At 43.3% G+C, this 26,006-nt stretch overlaps 1 protein-coding gene across 7 annotated transcripts in view; it reads left to right on the top strand.

The window, feature by feature from the left end:
• Positions 1-26,006, top strand: part of rhbdl3 (rhomboid, veinlet-like 3 (Drosophila)) — a 52,952-nt gene that overhangs the window by 12,001 nt on the left and 14,945 nt on the right. For 3 of the 7 annotated variants that reach the window (XR_004615642.1, XM_034602518.1, XM_034602530.1), the window contains 3 exons: positions 19,520-19,678; positions 25,098-25,322; positions 25,684-25,832. Coding sequence is in view for 6 of the 7 variants with exons in the window: in XM_034602518.1 (XP_034458409.1) it covers positions 19,520-19,678; positions 25,098-25,322; positions 25,684-25,832 (533 nt within the window). In the remaining variant the exon portion in view is untranslated. Of the gene's footprint in view, positions 1-5,488; positions 5,801-16,136; positions 16,274-16,320; positions 16,444-19,519; positions 19,679-25,097; positions 25,323-25,683; positions 25,833-26,006 lie in introns of those variants that run through there. The other 4 variants (XM_034602547.1, XM_034602564.1, XM_034602541.1 and 1 more) reach the window with 4 other exon arrangements.

Genomic DNA, 26,006 nt, shown 5'->3' with positions numbered 1-26,006 from the left:
GAACTGTTGTTATCATTTTGGACTGTGGGGCAGTAAAAAGCTTTATGTATTGCACCAATTTGGAGGTTTCTCAAGAACATGAGCTGTTGAATTCCCACTTGCTGCACCTCTGCTGCTGCTGAACACCAACCATTAAGATGGCAGGTAGGATGGGACAAGAACAAAAGACGATAAGGATGTTTAGCTATATGTCTTTTTGCAGTGTGTGATTCAATCCAAGTACTTTACCAAACCTAACAGGATTTGTGAATGAATCCCAGTGTTTTAGTTACAGTCACTGTGTACTTGGAATCAGATCCCCCATACATATTGTAAGGCCAAAGGATTTAGGCTGTCCTGTCCTACATTATGATCCTGACATTATGATGCATCTAATAGAAATCCTCTCCTCTAAGTTTCAGTGGTAGTCGGAGGTATATTCTTATCTTTATCCCAGGTTTTACCTCAGCTACAGTTGCGGACACAGCAGCTCATCAGGGTGCCTGTGAGGGCCTGACACTGAGGCCGTTATAGTGATAAGAATGATCTCCCTCAGGAGAAGGGCTGCCAAGGTTGTGATCATTTACAATTTCTCATGCAGGTGGAATAAGGATTTACTGTGGAGTTAATTGGATATTGGAAACAGTGTCTGTAGATAGAATTACATTCATGCACATTTAGGCATCGAAATGATGATCTTTAGTTCAGATCAGTGGCATTAGGTGGTGTGAGCATCATGTGTTTGGGGGGGGGTAACAGTTGTGGGGAATCTGTTCCGACTATTCTGGTGTAGAATGAAGCCTGAGTCCACACAGTTCATTCCATTAGTTCCAACGTCACCTCACATCTCGTTACTTTGAGTCTCTCTTCCACACTTCTGCAAGACTAGCTGTGTAAAGATATCGGCCTTGACACCCTGCTCAGATTAATCACTCGGAGAGGAAAAGGAGAAGTGGAAATCACTCTTCACGTTTCTTTGGAAGTTAAACTTTTGTTTTATTCCGGGCAAATTAAGTGATGTCAAGTTTTGTGCTGGTCTATTTCTTGTCGGGCTGCAGAGTCTTGTTACTGTGAGCTTGTCAGGCAGTGTTTTAACTCTCCTGTCTTCTCTCGCCTTATAAGGTAAGGTAAGGTTGTTCATATTGAGAGAGAGAGGGGGGGGGGGGGGGGGGGGGGGGGGGGGGGGGGGGGGGGGGGGGGGGGGGGGGGGGGGGGGGGGGGGGGGGGGGGGGGGGCCCTAGTGGGGCTTTTCATCACAGCTAAGGATCAGGAGACATCGGACCGACTGCCCTCCTTAAAGTAGCAGATTTATAAAAGATCCCATTCGCATAATTGCGACAAAACAGCCCAGGAAGGGAAACGTCAGTCGTGACAGAAGGTGTTAACATTTCCGTTTACACTCAACAACCGGAATCTGTTTGGTAGGGGGGGGGGTTCTTGTTGAAGACTGACAGACAGTGTGAAGGGTCCCACTCGACACAGATGGCAACCTTGAAAGTGTTTCTGACAACCCCACTAGCTCCCCCATGCCTTTCTCACCTCTCACCATGCCTTTCCCCCCCCCCCCCATGCCTTTCTCACCTCCCCCTTTTTCTTTCTTTTCTTTTCTTCTCGAGATTTGAAGAAAATAAGTCCGGGGCCTCCCCTCGGTGCAGCCCCCGGCCCCGGGTTCATTTGCCAGCTATTAGAGATCATAAATCTCTGTGGTGAATGGAGCTGCTGCCGTCACCGCTGCAGGTTTTTTGATGGCGTTGTCGGGGAGGGGAGCTGACCTCAGGGCAGGCCTGCAGCAGAGGAAAGGGACTGAATGGGAGAGAAAAGACGGGCCGGGCCACGGCTCGTTAAACAAATGTTTCTCCCTTCTTTTTGTTCGCCTTCTGATTCCGTGAATAGCTGCTGAATGTGTGCAGCGGTGAGGGGATGTTTGATAGCGGGCCTGGCCTGCCGGTAATGAGGGGTTCTCACCTTGTTGTAAATGGGAGGTTTGGGGGTAAAAGGTCACCAATCTCCGTCTTTGTCCCTGTCTGACCTGCCTGTGCCCTTTGCATGAGTGTCACGAACACTCCATCACATCTTTGTGTGTGTGTGTGTGTGTGTCTGAGGATTTTGACTTCTGTGTGTCTCCTGGCAAATGGGCTCATGTTCTGTGTCTCACTGAGATTGACATTTATAAGCTTTTCCATCCTTAAGTGTGCGTGTCTTAGATTTGAATCTTGTTGCGTGTATTTGTGTGTTTGTGTGTGTCTGTGTGTGTCACTGTGTCTTCATACATGCTCGTCTCCAGTGTGAAAGCTTTCACTAGCAGCGACAGGGGGTAAAGTGTTTATTTGGACACATTGGAGAGGGCCTGCTGAGGGCCGCTCGGCTGTCTGCTGCAATCCCCTCTGCTTCTGGAGACACCCTGGGGGCGGTGCAGCTCGCTCTCTCATTTAGTCTGTCTCTCCCGCTCTTTTTAAAGTATAACCAGTCTGTCTCGCTCCATCTTGTCTTCTGTCACACAACATCAAACCGTGTCCTAGCAAATAATTTCCAAAAAAAAGCATCCGTCTCTCCATTCTGCCCTCCCAGCCACTCGTAGATGTCTAACTTTAAAAGTGATGTTTTTCTTTCTAAGATGCCGGCTGTGTCTAATGAAAAAACTTTGTATATTTGTACTGTCACAAACATGCGGTAGCAGACATAAAGGATTTCAAAAATAAAGAGGAGCACTGAAAGCCAAAGTAAATGACGACAGAGAGAGACAGAGGCAACAGAACACAGCTTATCCCGAATAAAGCTGCTGTCAGACATGCTGAACTTCAGATATTCTCCTGAAATTATTAGCAGGGGCTGTGTGTGAGAATGGAAATGTCCGAGCGAGCCCATGTAAGAGTAAGACAATATTTCACAACAAGCGAGTGGGCGGATCGCTGGCGTTTCAAGCATGCAAAAGACACCAAAACAAAAAACAAGAAGATTACAAATATCTCTGGATGAAAAAGTGGTGCCAGACAGATGTCAACATGGAAAGACAACAAGATTTGAGAGCTTTTGGCAAAAAGGGCCCAACGCTGGTGTTGATGTGCTGAAACATGTGATTTATAAGATTTGTCCTGGGTCCTGCCTCCTGCATGCTCTACCCTGACTCCACACCTCACTTTGACCCGGTGAATCTCCTGCTGCGTTGTTCATATGTGAAAGGCAAAATCCAGAGTTGTTGCTTGAAAACAGATGACGTTTTTGGATGTATTAAACAGTAGTTGAGGCATCAAAATATGTCATAAAATACACAATTTAATGTGTGAAAAAATACTGTACTGCTAAATTTGGACTTGGTCCATTTAAAAGCTTTTGATCTTACTCAGGTATCAACCATATTACAAAAATGTGGACATGTTTTCTTTGTAGCATCTGGTCTCTGTGGCTGCACCGACATGAACATGTTATTCGTGCCTCACATCACACACCCTCCTCACTGCGACATCAAATCCATCCCAACCTTTTGATCATGGCCGTGCTCACTCTTTGCTGCCGTACCTGTTGCAGCACCGCTCACCTGAAGACTAATATGCTGCTCTTCATATCGAATTTCATAAACCCTCAGTCTGCACTCCACTGTGGAAATTATTATTCTCCACTCTCCCACTCACTGCTTCAACAGATGTTTGGTTTTCCTGTGGGCAGCATTTGCATTATAATCCATGACATGCGAGTTGGATGAAATAGATATATACGTTGACAGTTAGGAAAATTGGTTCTGTGTGATATGAATAAACATTAAAATTTGATTTAGTGGGACACTTTGGATTGTTACTTTATTCCACTTGATAACTTCACATATAGTATGGACTGCAGATGGAGGCGGTGCCCTCTGTGACGATAGATGCTTTCAGAGTCACATTGCAACCCTGAGCTTTTCATTCAGGTATTAACCCAGGTACAATGTATGTACTGTGAACGTAAATGTCCTAATCAGTTGAACCTGACCCAAGTACAGACTCTGTGTAAAGTCCGATTTAGCTGTTGTGCAAACAGATAAACGGCTGAAACTGGCTGACACTAGACAGAATGCAAATATGTGTGATCATGCTGTAAATAGGTTCATCTTCCTGTGCAGATATTGATATTGCAATTTGGTTTTAAACTTTGGGAACCAATTTTGCAGAGGGGAAATAGTCTTTGTACAACAGTGTAGTGGTGTGTGTGTGTGTTAATGAATGTTTGTGGTGGGGACAGAGAACAGGGACAGTAAGGGGGCGTGCAGTCCTCTCCTGTGGTGCCGGCTAATAGATACGACTGTGGAGTGATCTGCTGTGAAATGGTGGGAATCAGTACAGATATTGATGAGACAGAGACAGAACATGCTGCTGGTTGATTAAGCTTATTGATACTGCATCGCCTACAAACATTCAATTTGTGTTACGCTCCAAGGTTTCTGTCAATTCCTCAGGTCTTTGTGGTTGCAGGGAAGACAGTCGTGTACCGAGTCCCCTCAGGGTCATGGCGCGAATACTTGTACCTACTCGTACTAGTGCCTCGCAATAGTTTTGCATTGTTTTGCAATACTTTTCTTTTCCTTTTGAGCCATGTAGTGCGGCTCAGACCACCCTTTTCTGGCTGAACCCGTCTGAGCCTGAGAGAAAACTAACCGAGAATGACCCGAACCTGACAAGTCCCTCTATTGCGAGGTATTGCAACATTTATTGTGAGATAATGCAAAAGTATTTCAACGTGTATTGTGCTGCAGTTTCCTGGACATTTTTTAGACTTTGCTTAAGGCAGAGTATAGTTTTTTTTAATCCAACATTAATTAGTCAAGCAAGATGAAGAGGATGGCGATATTACTCACAGCGATGAGTGGGCTGTTTGCAGGGAAACGAGAGGTTGCACATTTCACACCTTCAGCAGAAACTAGTGTTTGCAAAGATCCGCTGGACACAAGTTACAGAGCAGATCAGCTCTGCAGACACCAATAGAACCTGAAGTTTCCATGACAAAGAGAAAGGAGCCGTGCACTTACACAGTCAAATAGCTGCGCGATTTCATTTAATATAGTATCACCTATAAACCTATTGAGAGGATGAGGCACTGATCACTATCTCAGTTAAATTGCCTGCCATGCACAGATGGAATAAAATAATGACTCGGAGATCTTCTTTTCTGATATGCAGTTGATCCAAGGTTTCCTTTATATGATCTGAAGTGGATTTTTGTACTGATGTCATTGTACTTTGAAGGATTAACTTTGCTAAAAGCACCAGGTTCATTTAAGGGTTTCCTCCTGCAGTCGCAAGAACATGAGGAATACTTAATGGTCATATAGGTAAGATAGCAGTGGTCACTAACACAGCTTCTGTGTTTTAATGTGATTTGCCTTTTGAAAGCAGATAAAATAGTGTGTTCACAGATTTTTGACACAACTATTCACATACCAATCTCCATCTCTGTATACATATATGTGTGTGTGTGTGTGTGTGTGTGTGTGTGTGTGTGTGTGTGTACTCATGTATGAGCATGAGCGTGTGCATGTACCCACTGACGACATCTTCACACCGACCAACGTTGCCTGGTTACAGGCCAGTTGGCAAGGAAACGGTGGCTAATTTGCGATGGCCTCAGACAACTGTGTGTGTGTGTGTGTGTGTGTGTGTGTGTGTGAGATGAACGAGGCCCTCTAATCTGTCAAGCAAGACAGGTGACCCAGTGCTGTGTTGATTAGCCGAGACAGACACAACATCAGTCATCCCTGCAGCCGCCATGAAACACACCTCTGTGTGATCGCAAACCAATTCGGGGCCGTCTGAAATCCCTGTCACTTATATTGACTGAATGAGCCATTTAGGTGAGATACCTGGAAAATGTTAAACTCAAACCGAAGTGGTCTGACTATTACCTGGAGCTACCCCTAATTCTTACAGCAATTCTTATAACAGCGCAACAGATGCATGATCTGAAGATTTGTTTTAGTCCACGAACATGTGCTGCATGTGGTCAGTTATCTGTTTCTCTGTTGAGGAAGATGTAGAGAAGGAGTGACAGAGGTTAGAGAGACTGACTGCTTGTGAGTGGAAGCAATTTTCTGTGGCAGACTACATGCATTTCCCATCACAGAAGACAGGAGAGCAGTGGAGAGAGCAGAGGATGGGAAATGAAAGAGGGGAGAAGAAAGGAAGAATAAGAAAGGATATACAGTGTGGCCAGCCAGTCCTGTCTGTGTCTGCTGATAAGAATAATCTGAGTGAGTGTCGTTCCACAAGTAATGGACTGAAATTTAAATTGTTTTGGTCTGATACTGGGAATCCAGTGATGGGTCCAGGTAGGAACAGATGCTCCACAGGGAAACGTTTAGCCTCTCTGCAAAAATGGGATGGATTTGTCTTTATTCTCCCCAGTGAGAGTTAATTTTCATATATTCGTGTGGTTTCCCTCTGACCGTTTTGACTCCTAATTACCTGTGAGGGTCACCTAAAATGGATCCCTGGAAGACCGTGGCCTCATTTAACCCCTGAACACCACCCCTCGACTTAAGTTTGTGGTCCACCTAAGTTAAAGCCTTCGCGACAGGAAGCCGGTGTGATAATAGAGCGGTGGAGGGCGGCAGTGCATGAACCCGCTAAAAGTAACCGCCCATCCGGGACACTCAAAGAAGTAAAGCTAATGCATCCACAAAGAGGGCGGGACAATTGTATCTTTCAACACTAGACCTGGTATTCTATTGGTTGGGGAATTTTAACAGACTTGTTGAACAGAAAAAATCATGCGCAGAAGCAAAAATCAAAAAGCACAGGGAAATCCAAGAGTAGATGTTTCACAGTGATACACAGACGGTGCAATAACTCTACATACACATGTGCAATAACTTACTCACACACACTCCATACAGTTAAAGTTGTTACCACATTTTCAACGAATGTCCAACTGCCCTTTTTTCATAGTAAGCTCTAGACAGAACGACCCAATGGAATCACTACAAAAATCTGCCATTAAAATACTTGTAGGAAGTTTCTCGTGTTTTTTGACATTTGTGGTAATTTCTATGGTTAGGCATTGTGATATTCTTGCAGAGTTTTGTTGTATTTTGTTATTTCCTCCCCAACTTTTCTGTCCCAAACTTCGCAAACATCACCTGTTAGTTATTAGTCCTCATCTTTTGTCTCCTTCTCTTCTTCTTCCTCCTCAAAGCAGAGTGGATTCAGTCTGCTCTCTGTCCCTACACAATCACACCTGCTCACAATAAGCCAGGGAAATAACAAGTTAGAGTGTTCGCTCTGTGCAGCACTTTCCCCCTCAGTCTTTCACTGAAGTATCCCGGGGGGGGGACGCTACACGAGTAACAAGTGGGTGAGAAATTGCGGAGGAGCTGCTGTTAAATGAAAGTGGGTTATAATGGAGTGCTGCGCTGGGACAAGCGGGGTCCGCTCTCATGCTTGTTGATTTTGCTGATGTATGCTATGTCAAATTGTTTCTTAATTAACTGAGTTTGTGCTCAGCTGAAGGTTAACCTATGAAAGGCTGTTATCTTACCTGTGGCCTGCCTGCAGTCCTCGCCTGCTTTGTGCAGACTGCTTCACACTGAGGTCTACAGACATATCACTGCCATTAATAACCCCTCGGTCATGGGTTGTCCCACTGACACACTCTTTTGAACATGATATCTCTGTGACACCTCGAGGGAGGTTCTTTGAAACGATCACTTGGATTCACTGATCCCTTGATTCGATTTTGGTGTTTTAAGGTCAAGGTCACAGTGACATTGCAAAACACATTTTTGGCCATGTGAACTTCTGTCCTTAAGCCAAGAACGAATGCACTAATTATGACAAACATTAAACCAGCATTAATGTATTTCACAACAGTCATATAAACAAACAGCACAGTTGAGTGAACTGTATCTGTAATAATGATTTTATATTTCTTTACCTTTGCTTGTTTCTATTACTCCTTCCTCTCCGACACTTCTTCTCTTTGAGTGAAGCATTGGCCCAAGCCTCTAAGTTCCGGTGTTATTAATTGGCTCATGCACAGGCACTGCTGTGGCATTTTGGGGGCTATTAGAAGTCTTGTAGAGGCATTAGTCATGTCTCTGAAGTGTGACATGGGTAGAGCGCTGTCTGGGGGGGGGGGGGCGTGACATGCATGGCAAGCTGGTCTATATCCGAGCCAGACGGCTGACCTTTTCCTGCACATTCCTCCTCGATGGGAGAGGTGATGTCTGGGTAATTAATGGTGTGAAATGTGGCATCCCTCCCTTCTGCATCCCACAGCGCTGCTCTGTCGCTTTGTCACTCAACTGTCAAGTGACTCCATCAGAGGGATCTGACGGGGACGAGCAGGGAGATACTGGATCTGCCCAGCTCTGTTCCTCGCCGGGTGGAAATTAGTTCCCAGCTGGATGCAGACCAAGTTCAATTTGAATGCTTCGATGGTAATGAAATTGAAAAAGAAATGACAGTCTGAGTGACAGCCGGACTGAAGAGGGTCATCTATTTTCGGTGTCACACAAGTCAACATGTTGTTTTTCCTCAGTGCAGAGAGAAGGTGTGGACAGTTATACACTGGGAATAATTTATATTTCCCTCTTTAGTTTTTATGGTTAAATGCTGCACAATTCCTGCATCTTTTTCTTCTCCACTGAACAGGGCTGCGTTTGTCTGGGTAACTCTGAACTCCCTCTCTGTCAGCGACTAATGAAACAGCCCACTGACTGCTGACTGGAACCCCGTCAGCCTCAGTGCCTGGCCGAGCCGGGAGCTGTCAGGTCAGACGCAGATTGTGTTAGAGATTAGCCCTGCTCATGTCAGATCGACCTCTGTGAGCGTGGCACTTTATTCTTTCCAACTGTACTGGCCGCTGTGCTGGCTGATGTGTTCATTTGTGCGTGTGTGTGTGTGTGTGTGTGTAAACGTGGCTTCAGATCTCTTTCAGTTAGGTTTCTGATGAGAATTATCTGTATCATCCCTGTTCATCTGAGGACATGGACAGAGCAAAGGCAAGTAAATATGAAAATGATTTCCTACAACCAAAAAGCATTTTTAGGTTGTTTGTCAAAGATCTTCCTCCAAATGCTAAAATAATCAACATAGCACTCTTTTGTATTTTGTCTCAGCAGTTTTGCTGATAGTGACTTGTTAGCGTTTGGTTTTGTCTTTTGTCTTTTCTGTTGGTTCGCAGTATTACACAAAAGCTGCTGAACAGATTACCATGAAACTTGCTGGAAGGATGTGGTATGGGTTGGAGAAGAACCCATTCAAATCTGGTGTGGATCCAGATCAGGGACCAGGAATTTATTTTACTTTCATTAACATTGCAAGATTTTGCAGATTTGGACTTTTTTCATTGACCTAGAGAATAATTTATGGATCAAGATGATTAAGAAAATCAGGCACGTTTAAGAAACTTACATCTATGAGTGTGTGAAATTTGGTGCAGCCCGACTGCATTGAAAGAGACTGTTGGGCCTTGGCAGAGGTGCTAGTTTATTTTTCCTGTTTCCCTCTCAATTATTATAAAATTGTGAAACAGTAACAGCAAACAGTAAATCCTGCACAACATCATTTGTCAGATTTATCCACTGGGGAGCTTCTGGATTATATATTTTCGTGAGTAAACAAGACCAAGAGTCTACAGCCATTCAAGCGGCTTTGTGGTGCCCTCCGGTTACCATGGATATCTGTACCAAATATTATGGTAATCTGTTTAATAGTTGTTGAGATTTTTCAGTCTGGACAAAACTAGTGGACTAACTGAAAAAGAGCCAATTTTGTGGGGGACATCAGGCTGAAAGGACAAATCTCTCTCACTGACATCAGGATTACCATGAGGTCTGATCACCCCATGGTCTTTGGGTGATGTCAGCTGTCGGTCTGAGTGTTTGACTTTTCACCTCTCCGTCACCACCACCATTCAGCCCCTCCCATTCCAAGGCGCAGCCCCGGCGACAAGCTGTCAGCTCCACTCAACCGGAAAAACAAGTCTCTTAAATGAGACCAAGCCTGGAGTGATGATAAGCCCACTAAACCACAGAGCGTGGTCCAGTTTATACGGTTTCCAGTGGCACTGATAATGTGACAAAAGAGAGAGAGAGAGAGAGAGTGTGTGTGTGTGTGTGTGTGTGTGTGTGTGTGTGTGTGTGTGTGTGTGTGTGTGTGTGTGTGTGTGTGTGTGTGTGTGTGTGTGTGTGTGTGTGTGTGTGTGTGTGTGTGGTGAGAGAGAACGAGACACAGATAGATAAAAGAAAGATACCACACATGGAAAAACACCCCTCGGTGTCAAGGGCACGCTATGAAAAGCCTGCTTAACATGAGAAGGTGAGTGTGTGTTACCTGCTCTGAGTGTGTGGGAGTGATGTCCAGTGAATGAGCTGGCCCTGGTCTTGTGTGTCCTCCCTGGTGCTTCACTGTAATTAGCTGCGAGACTAATGAGCTTCTCTCACTCTAACAAGGCCGCCTTTTTATTAGGACTGCTAATTGCTCCATATGAGGGGGATACTCAGGCTTTGTGCTCAGTAAGTACCAGGAAGTCATGAATGTCTAATGTCTGATGTGGCTTCTCTGTCTTAACATCCCAAAAACTCATCCTCCACCGAGGCCCAACAGTCCTCTTCAAGTTGCGCAAACTTTCACACACTCATAGATATCGGTTCCCTGTATATGCTCTTATTTTTTAATCAAGACCCATGAATAATTTACTGGGAAAATAGTGACAATGTTGAAAAACGCCTTGTTAAAAATGTTGAAGAACGTTTTGCTATACTAAGATAAGATAAGATCAGATCTGTCTTTATTGATCCTCCATCGAAGGAATTCTTATAAAAAAATCAGTAGTGCAAGTTTAGTTTAAAAAGCTTTAAAGGAGATGAGAAAAAAGTCAAAAGTCAAAGTGTGAGCTGCAGTGTCAGGCTGCCACTTGCTGAGTCGCCTCCATAATCATATATTTGCAGTTTTACATACTGGTTGTCTCAGAAAAAGCCAATATGACCTCTATAAAGAGACGCTAAATCGTCGCCAGGTGATAGCCGACGGATTCTGACAATACAGATGATGCAAATCTAAATTTCAATGTGGAAATAAATAACACATTTGCTTCTGGACATAAAATGATCCCCCTCCCTCGCTTCCAACTTGTGAAGCTCTCATGTGCTGAGCCAGATTGAGACAGCGGGGTGGGACTTAGCGTTCATTCAGAAAAAATATTGTTTGTTTATCATCAGGATAAAAATAATACAGGCAGCAAAGAAGGAGGGATGCTGCTTAGTTGCAGTGAAAGGGAGGAGAGTGACAGAGATTAATGACAGTGCAGCCGCCTACTGGCTCAGTCTTTTTTCTTTTATTAGAATAGAGTCAAATGTACAAGTTGCATTAAGTAGGTATGATAAATTAGTATAGAGGTCAATTTTCTTTGAGATGCAAACACGTGTGAGTCTGTGCTCATAACTCCTCACTAATGAAAGTTGTTGCTTCTAATCACCTGCCAGCGTTTTACTGTACCTTCCTTCCTGTAGAGCCCCACTCGATTGATTCTGTCTCTGTGGATGAGGTTGGGTTATTTGGGCTTTTTATGTGCTAATGTGTGATTTCGCTCCTATCTGGAGCACATTTATAACATGCATTAATTACTAGTCACAAATACTTTATTTATTTAAATTTTTCACATCAAAATGTAGCGTTATTATGGGCGCACTTTGCATTTTTAAAAGGGCATCTTTGGGATTTGAACACCAGCAGCCTGCAGTCCAGTCTGGGAACCTTTATGACTGAGGAGAACAGGGAGAAGCCGTGAGGAGAGTTAGACCCTGTCAGCTCACTAAATGGGCTGTTACAATGTCAGCTACAGGTAATTAGTCTGTCTGGGCTTTTTCTGCCTGTAAACCATATAACAGAATGTTATGTGTAGTGGAAAAGACAATCACCTTGGACACTATTATCGCTTTAAATCAGATGCAACTGTATAGGAGTGAATTGAAAGCAAAACAAATTGTCCTCGCCGGTTCAACCTTCACCATCTTTACTGTGAAAGGATTTTTTTTCTCTCTCTCAAGCTTTTGTCAAACACTTGCAGTGTAGCTGTATTGGTGGAAGTTTTAATAACACGGTTGATTCCCTGTAGAATATATACCAGTGTCTAATAACTTGTTTTGTCTGCGGGTCAGTAGATAGAGCAGGTAGAGGCTGTGGTCCCTATAATAGCAACAACTCAGTGATGCACAGCAGCGTCCGACTCGGTGGGGGGGATTGTAAGTAATTATACTGCAGGACAGACTCAGTGCTGACTGGATGTTTCCATACCAGTTATTTACTCAGAAGAGAGCAATAATAACAGACAGGGATTTAATAATGTAGGAATGCAACACCCACAATAACACCCACAATAACAGTATACAGCAGAAATTAATATTTGAGATGAGCATAGCTTAATGCAGGATAATACTTTTATGCCAACTATATTTTGCAGACGTGTTATTTGGTATGAATAAGAATATATACATACAGCATGTAACGTATATAGATAAGAAAATGTAAGCATCTGTGGTCAGATCATAGACTGTATATAAAGACGGACGAGGCATCTCCACTTCCTCCCACTATTCAGAAATGAGGCCAAAATATCAAACACTTGGATGTACTTGTACCTGAAATAACAGAAACCATTGTAGAGAAAAAAATGATTTGATGTGTAATTTGTCTTTTTAGTTTGGTCCATGTCCCCTCTGCTCACATGGAGGAGGCAGGGTTTATAACCTACAATGCAGCCAGCCACCAGGGGGCAATGGAGACACTCGGAGAGCCACCATGTTCCATCTGTTTGTGCAGTCTATGACTTTGTCCTCTTCTGTGATCCAGTCTCCTGCATCATAAACACACTTCTCCCTCCTCACTATCTCCCTCACTCCTTTATATTCACACACTAACTCCTGCTGCAGCTCCTGTTGCTTAGGTTACACATGTTACTGCACCGCACCCCCCATCCTGTCAGGCGTGTTGCCACGCTGATTGGCTATGATCATGCTTCCTCTGCCTCCTCAGCTTGGAGGATGTTATTATTAAAGTCTGCGACTTTTTATCTTTACTGACACCTGAAGCTGCAGACATTTGTTGCATTTATTGAGGGTGTTAGATCCTGGTCCACCAACATAGCTTTGCTGCTATTTGAGGTAACTTTAATGGCTTTTTTCTCAGTATTTTTACTTGATGAAGAAGCACAACAGATAGCAAGTGACGCTAGCCCCTGTAGCCCCACCTGCTGATATCCTACGGGTCACTGCATCCCCATGAGACAGGTCACACATGTTATGGCGCTGAATGACTGCTTCATGCCTCTTACCATGTGAACCCGTATAACTGTATTATTTTCCAGCATGAAATTAGATGATAAGACTCTATTCTCTAAGACTCAATTTCCTGCCCTGTCAGTTTGTGTCACAGCAGTTCTGTTTTATTGCACAGAAGAGAGCATAGAGTGACAGAGTGACAGCACGACTCGCAGCAGAGATCTTCACACAGACATTTTAGGATTACATGGTGCAGTATGAGCCGTCTCCTGCAGAGCGCCCAGGATGCATCCCCTCTGAAATGTTCAAGATGTCGTTATGGAAGGTTTTGGGGCTTTATTTTCTGCTTTTTATTGCTCTTTATTTATATCTTTTAGTGATCAAAAATTTGTTTTGGAAGTACATAAAAATGTTTTAGATGTCACATCACAACACCAATTGAGAAGAAATATATATATAAAATTTTGTCAGCCCTGTTATACAAGGGATTTGAAGTCATCCATATAAGAGTGAAATAATCCTGAAGCAGGGACTTTCTTTTGAAGATACACTACGTACTTACAGAAACTACATAATCATGTTGCACATAGTGATCACGTTTATGTGCTAGTGTCTGTTGTTTGTCTCTGTGTAAATACAATGAGCACAACACTAGAGTGTACATGGTATGTATGAGTTATTGTGAGTGTATTTTTCACTGTAGCCTTTTCTTTTATATTTTATGTTTACCAGGGCTGCTTCATTTCCTCGGGCTCTTATTCAAACGAGGAGACTCCCTGACCCTTAGAAACTGCTTATATCCTCCGGTTCCTTATATATTCAGCTTTATGAAAATGAGGCTGAAGACAAAAAGCCGAGCATTGTGTCCAATCTGCAAACACCCCCCTCCATCACGCCAAGGCCCCAAACACCCCCCCGCTCTTTTACTCCCTGCCCCCCTCCCTCTGCACCAGGGTGCTCTGATGCCCTCAATATGAGAGCTGTTCGTTGTGCATGCTTTGTGGTATTATGTCTGTGGCAGGATTTGTGTGTGTGTCTGTACTTGTACTTATATATTTGTGAGGACCATTTTGAGCATCGACCTTACGGAGTGAGGACATTTTTGGAAAGTGAGGACATTTTGGCTGGTCCTCACTTTTCCAAAGGCTTCTTTGAGATATTAAGACTTGCTTTTAAGGTTATGGTTAGAGTTAGCTTTAGGTCAGACATTGAGTTGTGATGGTTAAGGTTAGGGTAAGGGGCTGGCAAATGCCTTATGCCAATGAGTGTCCTCACTAAGATAGAAGTACAAGAATGCCGTGAGTGTGCGTGCGTGGCATGCTTATTTTAATCTGGGGATTTGCATTACACTCCCTTTTGCTGTTTGCCAAAACAAGGCCTTATGGAGCACAGGCAATAACACGGTTCCGAAAATTAAAAATGTGCTCGGACAAAAGTTCAGCCCAATCTGTTAAATATTCTTACACAAGCTGCTAATATGCAAATGCTTCAATACCCTAAATCTTTGCCTGATTTGTGTGTAAAAACAACTAGACCTATGTTATATATTGTATTGAATTGGTTACTTGCAATATCCAAAATGTTTCAAACAATGTTCAAACCCGGAGAAATCATTTATTCAAGGTACCGGGCGTTTTGTTTTGGTCGCCTTTAATAGCATCAAATCTGCTTTACCTGTGGCTTGGACCGTCTGTGCTATAACTTCCTGAGCAAATGGTGTATGACGAAGGAAAAACACCCAGTTAGCCACTCGCCTGTTTTGTCTCCTTCCACTGTTTGTATTGGTCGCTCGTAATGGATCACGATTATTCATTGCCGATTGCTGCTCGTTCTGTCGCCAGAGCTGTCCCAGTAAAACACAAAAGCACAGGGGACACCCAAAGAATCTTATGAGACAAGAAATGGTGGTTCTGCCAACAACTCCCATGATCCCACGCTGCGTCGCAACATCATCAAACTAGGTCTTTAGGTATTATTTTGATGGAGAGACCCATAGCGGCCATTTTTATATGATCAGTCATTTAAGGCCTTAATTTAAAATGTCAAGTATCAAGTATTTTTTGGGAATTGTCAAGTTTTTTTATCAGCCTCTTAAATAAAAATATTTGTTGGTTTTCTCAGTTGTCTTTGAGAATGTATCAAATATATTTTCTGCTTACCTGAATATCATCTTTAACTGGTATTCTTCTCTATTATATGCCAGGTTCTAGACTATTTGAGAAAATACCGTAATCTTAGCTTATTGCTTGTGCTGCCTCTTGAGGCGTCTGGGATGGAGAGTTGTTCTTGTGTCATGTAACGTCCGGTCTGGAACTCTGGCTGCATCAGAAGGAAATGATCACTAATTGCAGTGAAGGCGATGGGGAAACCTTGCATGAAATTGCCATTGGAGACCCATTGTTGAGTTTGTGTTTGTCTGCAAGCTCCACGCCAGCAGCCAGCCTGTTGGATTCAGAGAGTGCTCACTCAACTATGAAGCCTGTGGTGTCGCAGAGTGGAGCAAGTGAGTGTGTGTGTGTGTGTGTGTGTGTGTGTGTGTGTGTGTGTGTGTGTGTGTGTGTGTGTGTGTGTGTGTGTTTGTGTGTGGTGTGTGTGTGTGTTGTGTGTGTGTGTGTGTTGTGTGGTGTGTGTGTGTGGTGAGGAAGATAATGTATGGCTGCCTGCATCAAGGAGTGACAGCAGCAGAGATAACGGGCAATTATTGAAGTGTTTATTTTTCTTTCTGAGGGTGCTCGCAATTTTTTTGCTCTAGAGAGAGAAAGTGAAGGAGGGGAGAGTGAAGGAGAGGTGGATGAATGTAGGGTAAAAAAGGGGGTGATGTGTGTGGGGTGGAGCTAGAGGAGCTGAGAGGAGGCTGGCTGGGGTTTTAGGGTGTGTGGTATGTGTGAGAGAGAGGGGGGGGGGGGGGGGGGGGGGGGGGAGATGGGGGAGGTGTATATTGAGGGTCTTGGACTGGATTGTAATCCTTTAGTTCTGGTTGGAAATAACCCTGGACAGTCTGGGACAAACAATGTGACAAGGACACACACACACACACACACACACACACACACACACACACACACACACACACACACACACACACACACACACACACACACACACACGACACATATTGTTTTGCTCACACACTATGTGGTGACACTGGCTTTGGCTGACGTTACTTCATCATGAGAAAATGTCCTCGGCAGAAACTGGCTGATTTACTGCAAGAGAAGGTTGTTCTTTCTGTAGAGTAGTTTACATTTATGCATCGTGTGTGTGTCTTCGTTTGAGAGCAGGACTAATTTAATTTCATGTTCTGATTTTGTAACGCTTTCGCTCAAAACCCCGTGCTTGCCCTCAAGTAGCCACTGCTTGTGCTTAGAGTTGCTCTGCCTGTGCTCAACCTGTGCTCTTGCACTCAGATATTTTGTTGCTTGGACAGATTGCCTCCCTTCTCCTCGTGCTCACGCTACTTCTGTGCACGTGTGAAACGTCTGCTCTCGGAGTTCTCCTCTGATCTTGGATTTTTTCCTTCTGAGCTTGGATTTTTTTTTTTTGTAACAAGTCTGTCAAAATCCCCCAACCAATAGAATGCCAGGTATAGTGTTGACAAATGTCTGTCTGCGGTTGAAGACGTACAATTCAGATCATATTAGAATCTTGGTTTCTCTAGAGTTAGAGTAAGGGTTGGGGTTATGCGGTTGAAATGGTTTATGATAGGGAATGCATTGTGTGAAAAGTCCTCACTGAGATAGATATATGTATTGAGGAAGACACATTTTTATATATGCTGACAATTTTAGGACACTATACAGAACATACATTTCAGACAAGCGGTTAAATGGCCAACAATTTAATTCATTTTATAGAAAACTGGGAGTAATTTCAACTTAAACTTTACTTTTTTTTACTTTGGACAAAACAGTTTTTCTCTATTTTCCTCCTCTTCCTGCCTCTTGCTTCCTCTTGTGTCAGGAGCGATGGAGGTATTGGATGAGGCAGAGTGACGTTCACTTCCTGTGAATGTCTCCTATTGAATCAGTATGTAACATATTTAACAGGCGATGTGATCTATCAAAGACACAATGGGTTTTGGAGATAATCCTCTCATTGCATATGTTGGAAACAAGTGATTTTCACAGCCATGTTTCAAAGATTGGCACTGAGTCGTACTGACCACTGCAGTCGTGACAGAATAAAAAGCTGCTTTGTCACTGTTAGGTAACACAGAGACAAAAAAACAACCCGAGTCGGTGCCAAAAAAGTCTTCTGTCTGATGTCATTTGGTGGAGCGCAGAGCACCTGCTGCCAGCCTGGCTTTACTCAGCGTCTGCCAACACCGACATATGGCAAACACACACACACACACTTATACACACACACATGCACACACACAGTGACTGTTTCTGGTTCAGGAGTGTTTGAATCTGGCAGGCGGCTCATTGTGTCTGAATGTCACATCTTTATGCATGAATGCACTGTATTTACACAGACATGGCCACAGTTACACACACATACATTTGCAAATATACAAACACACACTGTTACATACATACTCACACTCAGGCACGGACAGAAAGAGAGAGAGAGAGAGAGAGAGAGAGAGAGAGAGAGAGAGAGAGAGAGAGAGAGAGCAGCTGCCTTCTGCCCACATCCCAAAACATTCAAATCAAACAAACAAGTCCTGGATTGTTGTTAATTCGAGGTCGTTTTGTTCTCAGTCGAACGGACAAATACTGAGACGCAGCTGCAAACATTTTCTGTTTTATCCTTATTTTAGGGGATGAAGGGCAGCGTGATTTTAAGCAAGGCCGGCAGAATCACCAGAAGTCTGTTCCATTGGAAGCAGAGAGGGCTCACGCTCCGCAGGCCTCTCTTTGGCTTTCGTCTGTCTTGTATATCGAACACAAGCTAAATGTGTGTATGTTTTAATGCCTCTGCGCCAGCGATAGCCAGTGGCCAGAGACAGTATGTTTTCGGGTTGTTCGTCTGTGAACACGATATCCCAAGAACACCTTGAGGGAATTTCCTCAAATCTGGTACAAACTTTAACTTGACTCACGGAGGAACTGATTAGAATGTGGTGGTGAACGTTCAAAGGTCAAGGTCATATGACCTTCTGTTCTTATGAACATGATTTCTTAAGAAAGACTTGAGGGAATTTCTCCAAATTTGGCACAAATGTTCACTTAGGGCCCGTTCACATATATGCTAATATTTCAGAGTTGAACCCTCGCTTTTCCTGTGGTGAGGCAAATCGTTGTGTGGATTCACGAGTTCAATTTTGAACTTTGACATGCCCTTAGATTCAGGTGGTCAGACGTCAAGGTCACTGTGAGACGTCAAGGTCACTGTGGCATCAGAAAACTTGTACTTGTACAAGGTGTTTTAGGCTTATCTCAAGTCTGTCTTTAGGGAATTTCTTATAATTTTGACCAGTTGTCACTTGGACTCAAGGATAAACTGATAAGATTTCATTGCTCAAAGGTCATGGTGACTTTATATGAATCCGGGGGGAAAAAATTACGTAGAGTGAACATACTCTGGTCGGTGGAGGCATACAACTGCAGGGTATCTAGTTTAAATTTGTATATTTTCAAGTGGTTTTCACCCTAATTCACCTCTTAAGATTTGAAGTAGCGAGTCATCAAGTGCAAAGAAAAGAGAGTGTGGGGCCACGATGTCAGGGGTAACAAAGCCAGAGATAAGTGCTGAGCCTTTCACCCATTAAAGTGCCTCAGTAATCACTGCTCCGGTGGTGTTTAAAATTTCCGTCTTTTTAAAAAATAGCTTTGGTTTTGTGGGAATATCTGGTGTTTTGCGGATGCATTTGAATGCCTCCTCTGTTCTGGCTGTGAATATAAGCTGAAAAAAGCCTGTGGTTACATGCACTCAGTGTCACTTCACACTGAAATCCAGAGCTGTTAAAAGTCAACGCCGCGTCTCCGTGTTCAGGCCTTTTAGAAGCAATTCTGTCTCTTTTTCTTTTTTAACAAGACGCTCAAACTATGACTAAACCACTTCACTGCTGATGGTGTTTTGAGCTTTTGACATTTGGCTCCACAGAAAACTACGCACTGGAGGTGGATACTGACTGCTCATGAACCTCTCACATGTTTGTTTGTATCTGGTGCCACTGCATGTGTGTTGTGCCTGCAAAACAAATCAGAACATTATAATTAGCTTTGAGTTATTGTTTCAGTTATTGTTTCAGTTTTCCGCTTCTCTCTGGAAAGATTTGAAGATAAAGGTCTTGTCATATCAGACTCGTCTCAGTTTTCTTTTTTCTCTGTGTGTGTTCATTTGCAGTATGACCCAGAGAACTCGGGCTTCATCAGTACAGAGCGATTCAGGGACCTTCTGGCGGCACACGGCTCCGAGCTCGACCCCCACAAACTGGAAGTCCTGTTGGCCCTCACCAATGGAAATGCTGATGGCAAAATCTGCTACCAGGACTTTGTGAACCTGGTGAGACGTTTTAACTTTTCACTGACATCAGTGTTGAAAGGAAATCAGTAGTTTTCTGGGTCACTCGCTGCAGCAATACTTTTGGGAACTTTATAATTTATCAATTATTTATTTCATCTATTAACATCAATATATCAAATATGTTCTTCAATGCTTAAAATGTCATGTCACTAACAAACAAACAAACTGAAGTGAAAACATCCTCTCCTAATAATTATGTGGAATGTACTGACATAAAATTTGGTAATGGTGTAGAGTGACTTGTTTGAGACTTGAAACACAAAGTGTAGTACTTGGACTTGACTTTGTGACTCTGGGTTTCAGCATCACTGTCAACATCATGCACTTTGCTTTCTTTGCTCACATTTCAGTCTTTTCTCAAATTTTACATTCATCCCCAAGAGCCATATCTCAAGATCACCTCAGCTGCAAGGTGGCGAGTCTTCCTGATATGAAATGACTCTCAGTCTGGTGATAAATTCCCCTCCTAACGCTCACCTTGCCCCACTTTCACTTTCACCTTCAAACTGCTGCCTGCCGCTGATTGTCCGCGGCCTCACTCAAGCATCTCCAGCTGTGCTCGCCGCCTCATAACCTTCTCATTTTCTGTTTTCCGCTGTCTCGCTGCTGTTCCTCATGGTTAGGCTGAACTGCTGACCTGGGACTGGGATGTGTAGGTCCTGGAGTGGGAGTAGTTGTGTGGTAAACAACAACTAGTGGGTGGCAGAGGGGTGGGGTGGGGTGGGTTTGTGTGCGTCAGCAGCAAACTCATTGTTGTCTGTGAGTGTGTGTTTGTCCATCCTCTCCCCGTCTCTCTTGTTCTTCGGAGCTGCTTATTGTCTGGTACAGTGGGTGAGGAATGTGGCCTGTAGGAATCTTGGGAAAATGTCAGAGGGTTTTTTCGCCATTGGTTTGCTCTTGGTGCATTCGTGTCATGTGACAGGCTGCGGGTCATGTCGGGCCACTGGAAGTCGGACAGAGAGGAATGGGTTGCGTGCATTTGCGTGTAAAAAACATTTTTCTGAGTCACTATTGTGTCCACTCGCTGAATGTTTTTTTACATTCACAGAGAGGCATCCAAAAAACAAGCTGAACACAGAGAGCAGCACAGGGAGGGTGGGACGGAGCTAAGAGAGAAGAAGTGACATTTGTGGTTATGGTAATATGCTGTGCAGTGAATGAATAATAAAACTATTATGTCAGCAATACAATCATTTTAAAAGTAGTTTTAAGACTTATGATGGAAGATTTTTTTACTTTTTCTATGATTTACCCTGTAGACGAAACTCTGACAGAATAATGAATGAATACAGATATTAAACGGACTATTTATTAATGAAAACATGCTCGTTCTAGCCCTTATACCAATTTAAATGCCACTATTAATTTTTTCTTTAAATAACATTGTGTTGTAGGCTGAATTTCATGCAATATAACCCCCCCCCCCCACCCCAACCTTTCCCCCATATCAGTGCTACCAATAATGATGCGTCAGACTTAATCAGAGAAAAGAGTGGAATATCACTTAAAAAGATTGAGTGTATTAATGTGAGTGTGAAGGGTTGTTTGTCTCTACATGTTGGCTCTGTGATACACTGGCAACCTGTCCAGGATGTGCCCCGCCTCTCGCTCAATTTCAGTCCCCACCCACTGCAACCCTCAAAGAAGCAATATAGATAATGTGTTGTAATGTAGATAATGGGCATGTAAACACAACATGTTAGACTTTCCAAGGGCAGAGAATTAATGCTCTGTGAGATAAAGATCCAAGGGTCAAGGCCGATGTGGGAACTTGACCGAGTGATATAATTATTCTTCTGAGTTAATTGGCAGTGCCTGGTGTCTGTTGGAATACTTTTTATCTCTCCAGCTGTTCTGCTTCCAGACAGAGATGACAGAAGAGAAAAACGAGAGGAAGAGGAGACAGACACAAACTCTGGGGGGTTTATGTGTCGCAGCATCTCTCCTTTGCCACACAGCTCTGTAATTACCTGCTCACTACGCCGTCACAGTCAGCGTTCAAATCACCGCTCACTCCTCTTCTCTCTGTTCTTTTACCTCTGTCTCTCTTCCTTTGCATAGGAAATTATGTTTTTCTCTCTGCCTCCTCCTTATTTGTGCCACTTCACCTTCTTCTTTCTGTCCATCCGTGTGATTCCGTCCAACCCTCTTTCGTGCATCGCATCTCACACATAAACGCGACTGTCCTGGGCAGAAACTGGCTCACTAACCGGTTTACACTTCCCAAAATATCTACAGAGAGGTCCAACTGCTCTATTTTCTGCCCCAGTAGGATGATATTGAGGAGTGATCATGAAGGATTGGTGCCAGTGCTCACACCCGCACTTACACTCTCTTATTTTTGGGGTGTGTGTACCTGATACAGTTATTTCTATTTGTGTATCCTTTTCTTGTCTATGGCGTGACTCCTTAGTTCTAATTACTTTTATTTTGGGTAAATCTTAATGTTTGGATACAGTATGTTAGACACTGTGCTGCGACCTTTTTGTGAGTGTATTATAGGAGACATGATAGTTTCCTCATGCACAGAGGTCCATAAAGACATTTTTTAAAGATTGCACCACTTCCGAAGCCAAAATATATCGGATACAGGTGCCGCCATCTTGTGCTTTTGACGTCATGTGGAACCAGAGTCTGTTCAGTAGTGATAGTGGAGTCGCTCCCTTATGGAAATCCTGTCGATACACACATTTGACACTTTAACAAACAGTGTGATAAAAACTACCTAAATTGATAGAAACCATTTTTGACAAGAAAAAAAAATTGTTGCAAACTTTTTAGTTTGGCCCATATCCCTCTGCTAACACGGAGAAGGCAGGGTTTTTGATGTGTACTGCAGCCAGCCACCAGGGGACGATGGAGCTGGAGCTAAATGGTTGACCATATTTTCTGCATTCCGTGTCTGCTGAGAGTTGCATAATTGTTACAGTCACATACACATGACCACAGTCCCATTCGTACGTTGGTCTGGCTTTACACACATTCATACCTGGTCCCACGATCCCGTCCTTCTAGGAGGGGGACATATTGGACCGTGAGCATAGGCAGTCAACGCATATAGTCAGTCACAGATTTTGGAATCCACATGGACGTCCGCATAGGAGTCAGCGCATACCCACCAGCAGTGGACTGACGGGCACAGAAACTATGAATTTGCCAAATGGCATCAACCTGCTCATCTTTTTTGAAACAGGGCTGTTTTCCATCTAAATGTGAGGAAATCCCTGCAGCAAAGTTGGCAGGGAACTTGAACCCAGAAGAGTGGAAGCTGTTATAGCAGCAGATTAATTAAACTCATTCAATCGTTTTTTATGTGGTTTTCATCAATCCCATTTTACGTTTCCACATCTTTTTGACAATGTAAAGTTCTGTGATAACACGCTGCTCCCACGCTTGCTTCGGTCCCTCCTTTCCTCTCTTGGTCCTCTTCCTCTTCTTCTTTCTTCAGTTTGTCTCCTTATCTTTCCACCTAGTATATCTGACTGTATTTTCCGGTGCAATAATCTCCCTGTTGATCGAACATCGATTCGATGGTTTTGATGGCCTTCCCTTCTCTCCCTTCTCCTCTGGCCATTGGGTAAACAGGCCAAGCGTCATTCTTTCTTTTGTGTCGTACAAAGAGCAGAGGAATTGCAGTCACTTCACACAAAGAATTGACTGTCGTTATGGAGCATGGCAGCCTGGGGGAGGTCTTTATGTGTGCATGTGAGTGTGTATTTGCTTTTAGTATGGAAGTGGCCATGGTAACCCGTAATCATTTTCCCACAGTTCTCTGTGGCTGACATAAAGGCTGAAATAATTGCCTTTTTTCTGAAGTTTATCTCCTAACAGCGATCCCTGCAGAGACACTAAAAGTCTCATTAAGCTGTGCCAGCAGACACATCAGCCAACTGCTCATTCAGAGAATTTATTGATGTTCAGATGTTACATCTGTCCTCATGCCACTATTGTTTTTGTCTTTTCTTCTGAATTAAACATGAATCTGAATTGCAGCTATGACTTCTCAAGTTGTTTGTCATCTTTAAAGCAGAAGGTTCCTTTTTGCTCTGAGACGTCTGTGAGAATACTGGAACAAACATCAATCCAAGCTTCATTACACATTTAACATTTGAGGCAATTTAAAGTTGTATAGCTTTTAAAAGTTGCAATAGTTGCACCCAACCACTTTTTAATTGTACTTTTATTGCCAATAACTCCTCGACGTTACATTTCTCCTCATTTGGACAAATCTCTGCCCTTGCTGAAAACAATATTACATCCCTATGTCCTTAAATATAGCATCTGCCATGTGACACAATCCTAGAGGCACAAACACAACAGTAGAATTGAGTTATGGAGCATTACATAAACACAGCAGAAAAAGAGATTCAGGGTGTAGGAGAGAAAAGGGGGAACAGGAGTCTTTGCATCGTCATGGAGAGTCTTATAAAATAAAACAGCAAGTGCAATAAAAGGCACAAAGCTTGGCGGCAGCAGTGATTTAGGCAGAAAGCCGAGACTCTTACAGCTGCGATAAAACACAACCTGTCCAACAGCTTCAAAAAAGAAAGTTTTCTGTTTGTCTCAGCATTTTTTAAATTTCTTTTTTGACTTAATCGATTAAAATCGATCTATGTTTAGGTTATCACTTATTCTTCCATGTTATTCCTGTATCAGGGTAGATCCCCTCATTTCTTCTTGCCTTTATTTATACAGTGTGTGTGAGAGTGGGGGGAATGGGAGATCCAATGAAAAATGAGACACATTGTGTGTTTGTGTTTGTGTTTGTGTGTGTGTGTGGCACAGTTTCAAAATGTGACGCTGTTGTTTGAAAAATGTGACACCTGTGGCAGGAAAATAATTGCAGTGAATCAAATTATACAGTGACAGTGTCTTTGAACAGAAGAATCATGTGGTCAGATTTATAAAGATAAGACCTGTGATGGAAAGATTCTGATTTATGAAGTACTTGTGATCACAAAAGGACAAATATGTGTTGGGAAATGAACTCTTCACTCACAGAAAGGGATAAAGAGAAGAATTTGTTGGTTGCTAGGTGATGATGCAGGCATTCTGTTGCCACGGCGAGGAGGGAGGGGGCTTTCAGGGAGGACGGTTGATGTGTGTGGCCTGTACTCAGAGTGTTGAGGCTCGACTTGTACTCTGAATAGTTCATGAATATGCATTCCATCATTATCTTGAATTGTTCATGTGTTAAATAAAATGCAGATAAACAGAAGGATTAATGTAAAAAAAACAGATGGAAATGTGATAATAGAAAATAATACATAAGAGATCATAAGAGAAAAATCTCTCTTTGTCCTCTCTTTGCCTCCCTCTTTCTCCTCACCCGCTCCCGCTCCATACCTCCTTTTCATCCCATTCATCACTTCCCTCTCTCCCTTCCTCCTCTCTCCAGATGAGTAACAAGCGCTCCAACAGTTTCCGGAGGGCCATCCTGCAGGGGAGCAGGCAGCTGAAAGGCTGCAGTCTCAGAGATGAGGTCGGCCTGGGGCTCTCGCAACGGCTGGTCCGACACGTCGCCTATGAGACGCTGCCCCGCGAGGTCGACCGCAAGTGGTACTTTGACAGCTACACCTACTGCCCCCCGCCGCTGCTCATTCTGGCGATCACCATCGCTGAGGTGAATTGTGATTGACGAAACAGTCCTAAATTATCTGTATATTGTACTTTTACTTCAAAGATAGGCCTTATTTTCTATTATTCTACTAAACGGTTAGTGCATTTACAGCAAGAAATAAAGTGATGTACCAGCAGAAGTTAGGACAGAGGAGGCAGCTAACTAATGTAAATATGTTTCAAAATATAAAAAAAAGTTTGGGATTTTTTTAATTAGTAATAATATCAATAACAGAAACTTTCTCATGATATATTTCAGTCATCTGCAGAAAATAGAAATAACAATTCCTAAAATTCATTCAGTGTATATATTTTATGAATCCTGAATTCACTCACTTCCTGTTCATCCCTCTGCGCTCTCCCAGGTGGCCGTGTTCATGTACTACGGGTTCCAGCTGGACCGCTTGGTCCTGCAGGTGTCTAGCCCGTCATTCCTAAAGAGCCCCTTACCCTACCACCCCCAGCTACGAGCCCAGGCCTGGAGGTACCTCAGCTACAGTTTCATGCACACTGGGTGAGTTATCGCGTCACAACTGTATTTCTCATTATGAGCTTTACTCCCTTCTTCACTGTCACCTTCTAATATTAAAATGTTGGAAACTCCTTGCTTTACATTACATGAACTGACCCACAGGGATGATATTACTATTGATGATATAGAGATTCAGGTTCTGTATCTGTGATGGCG

This window comes from Hippoglossus hippoglossus, chromosome 1 (assembly GCF_009819705.1).
Source record: "Hippoglossus hippoglossus isolate fHipHip1 chromosome 1, fHipHip1.pri, whole genome shotgun sequence".
Classification (NCBI taxonomy): domain Eukaryota; kingdom Metazoa; phylum Chordata; class Actinopteri; order Pleuronectiformes; family Pleuronectidae; genus Hippoglossus; species Hippoglossus hippoglossus.
The sequence above is the reverse complement of the archived record's forward strand: the minus strand, read 5'-3'. Positions and strand labels throughout refer to the sequence as shown.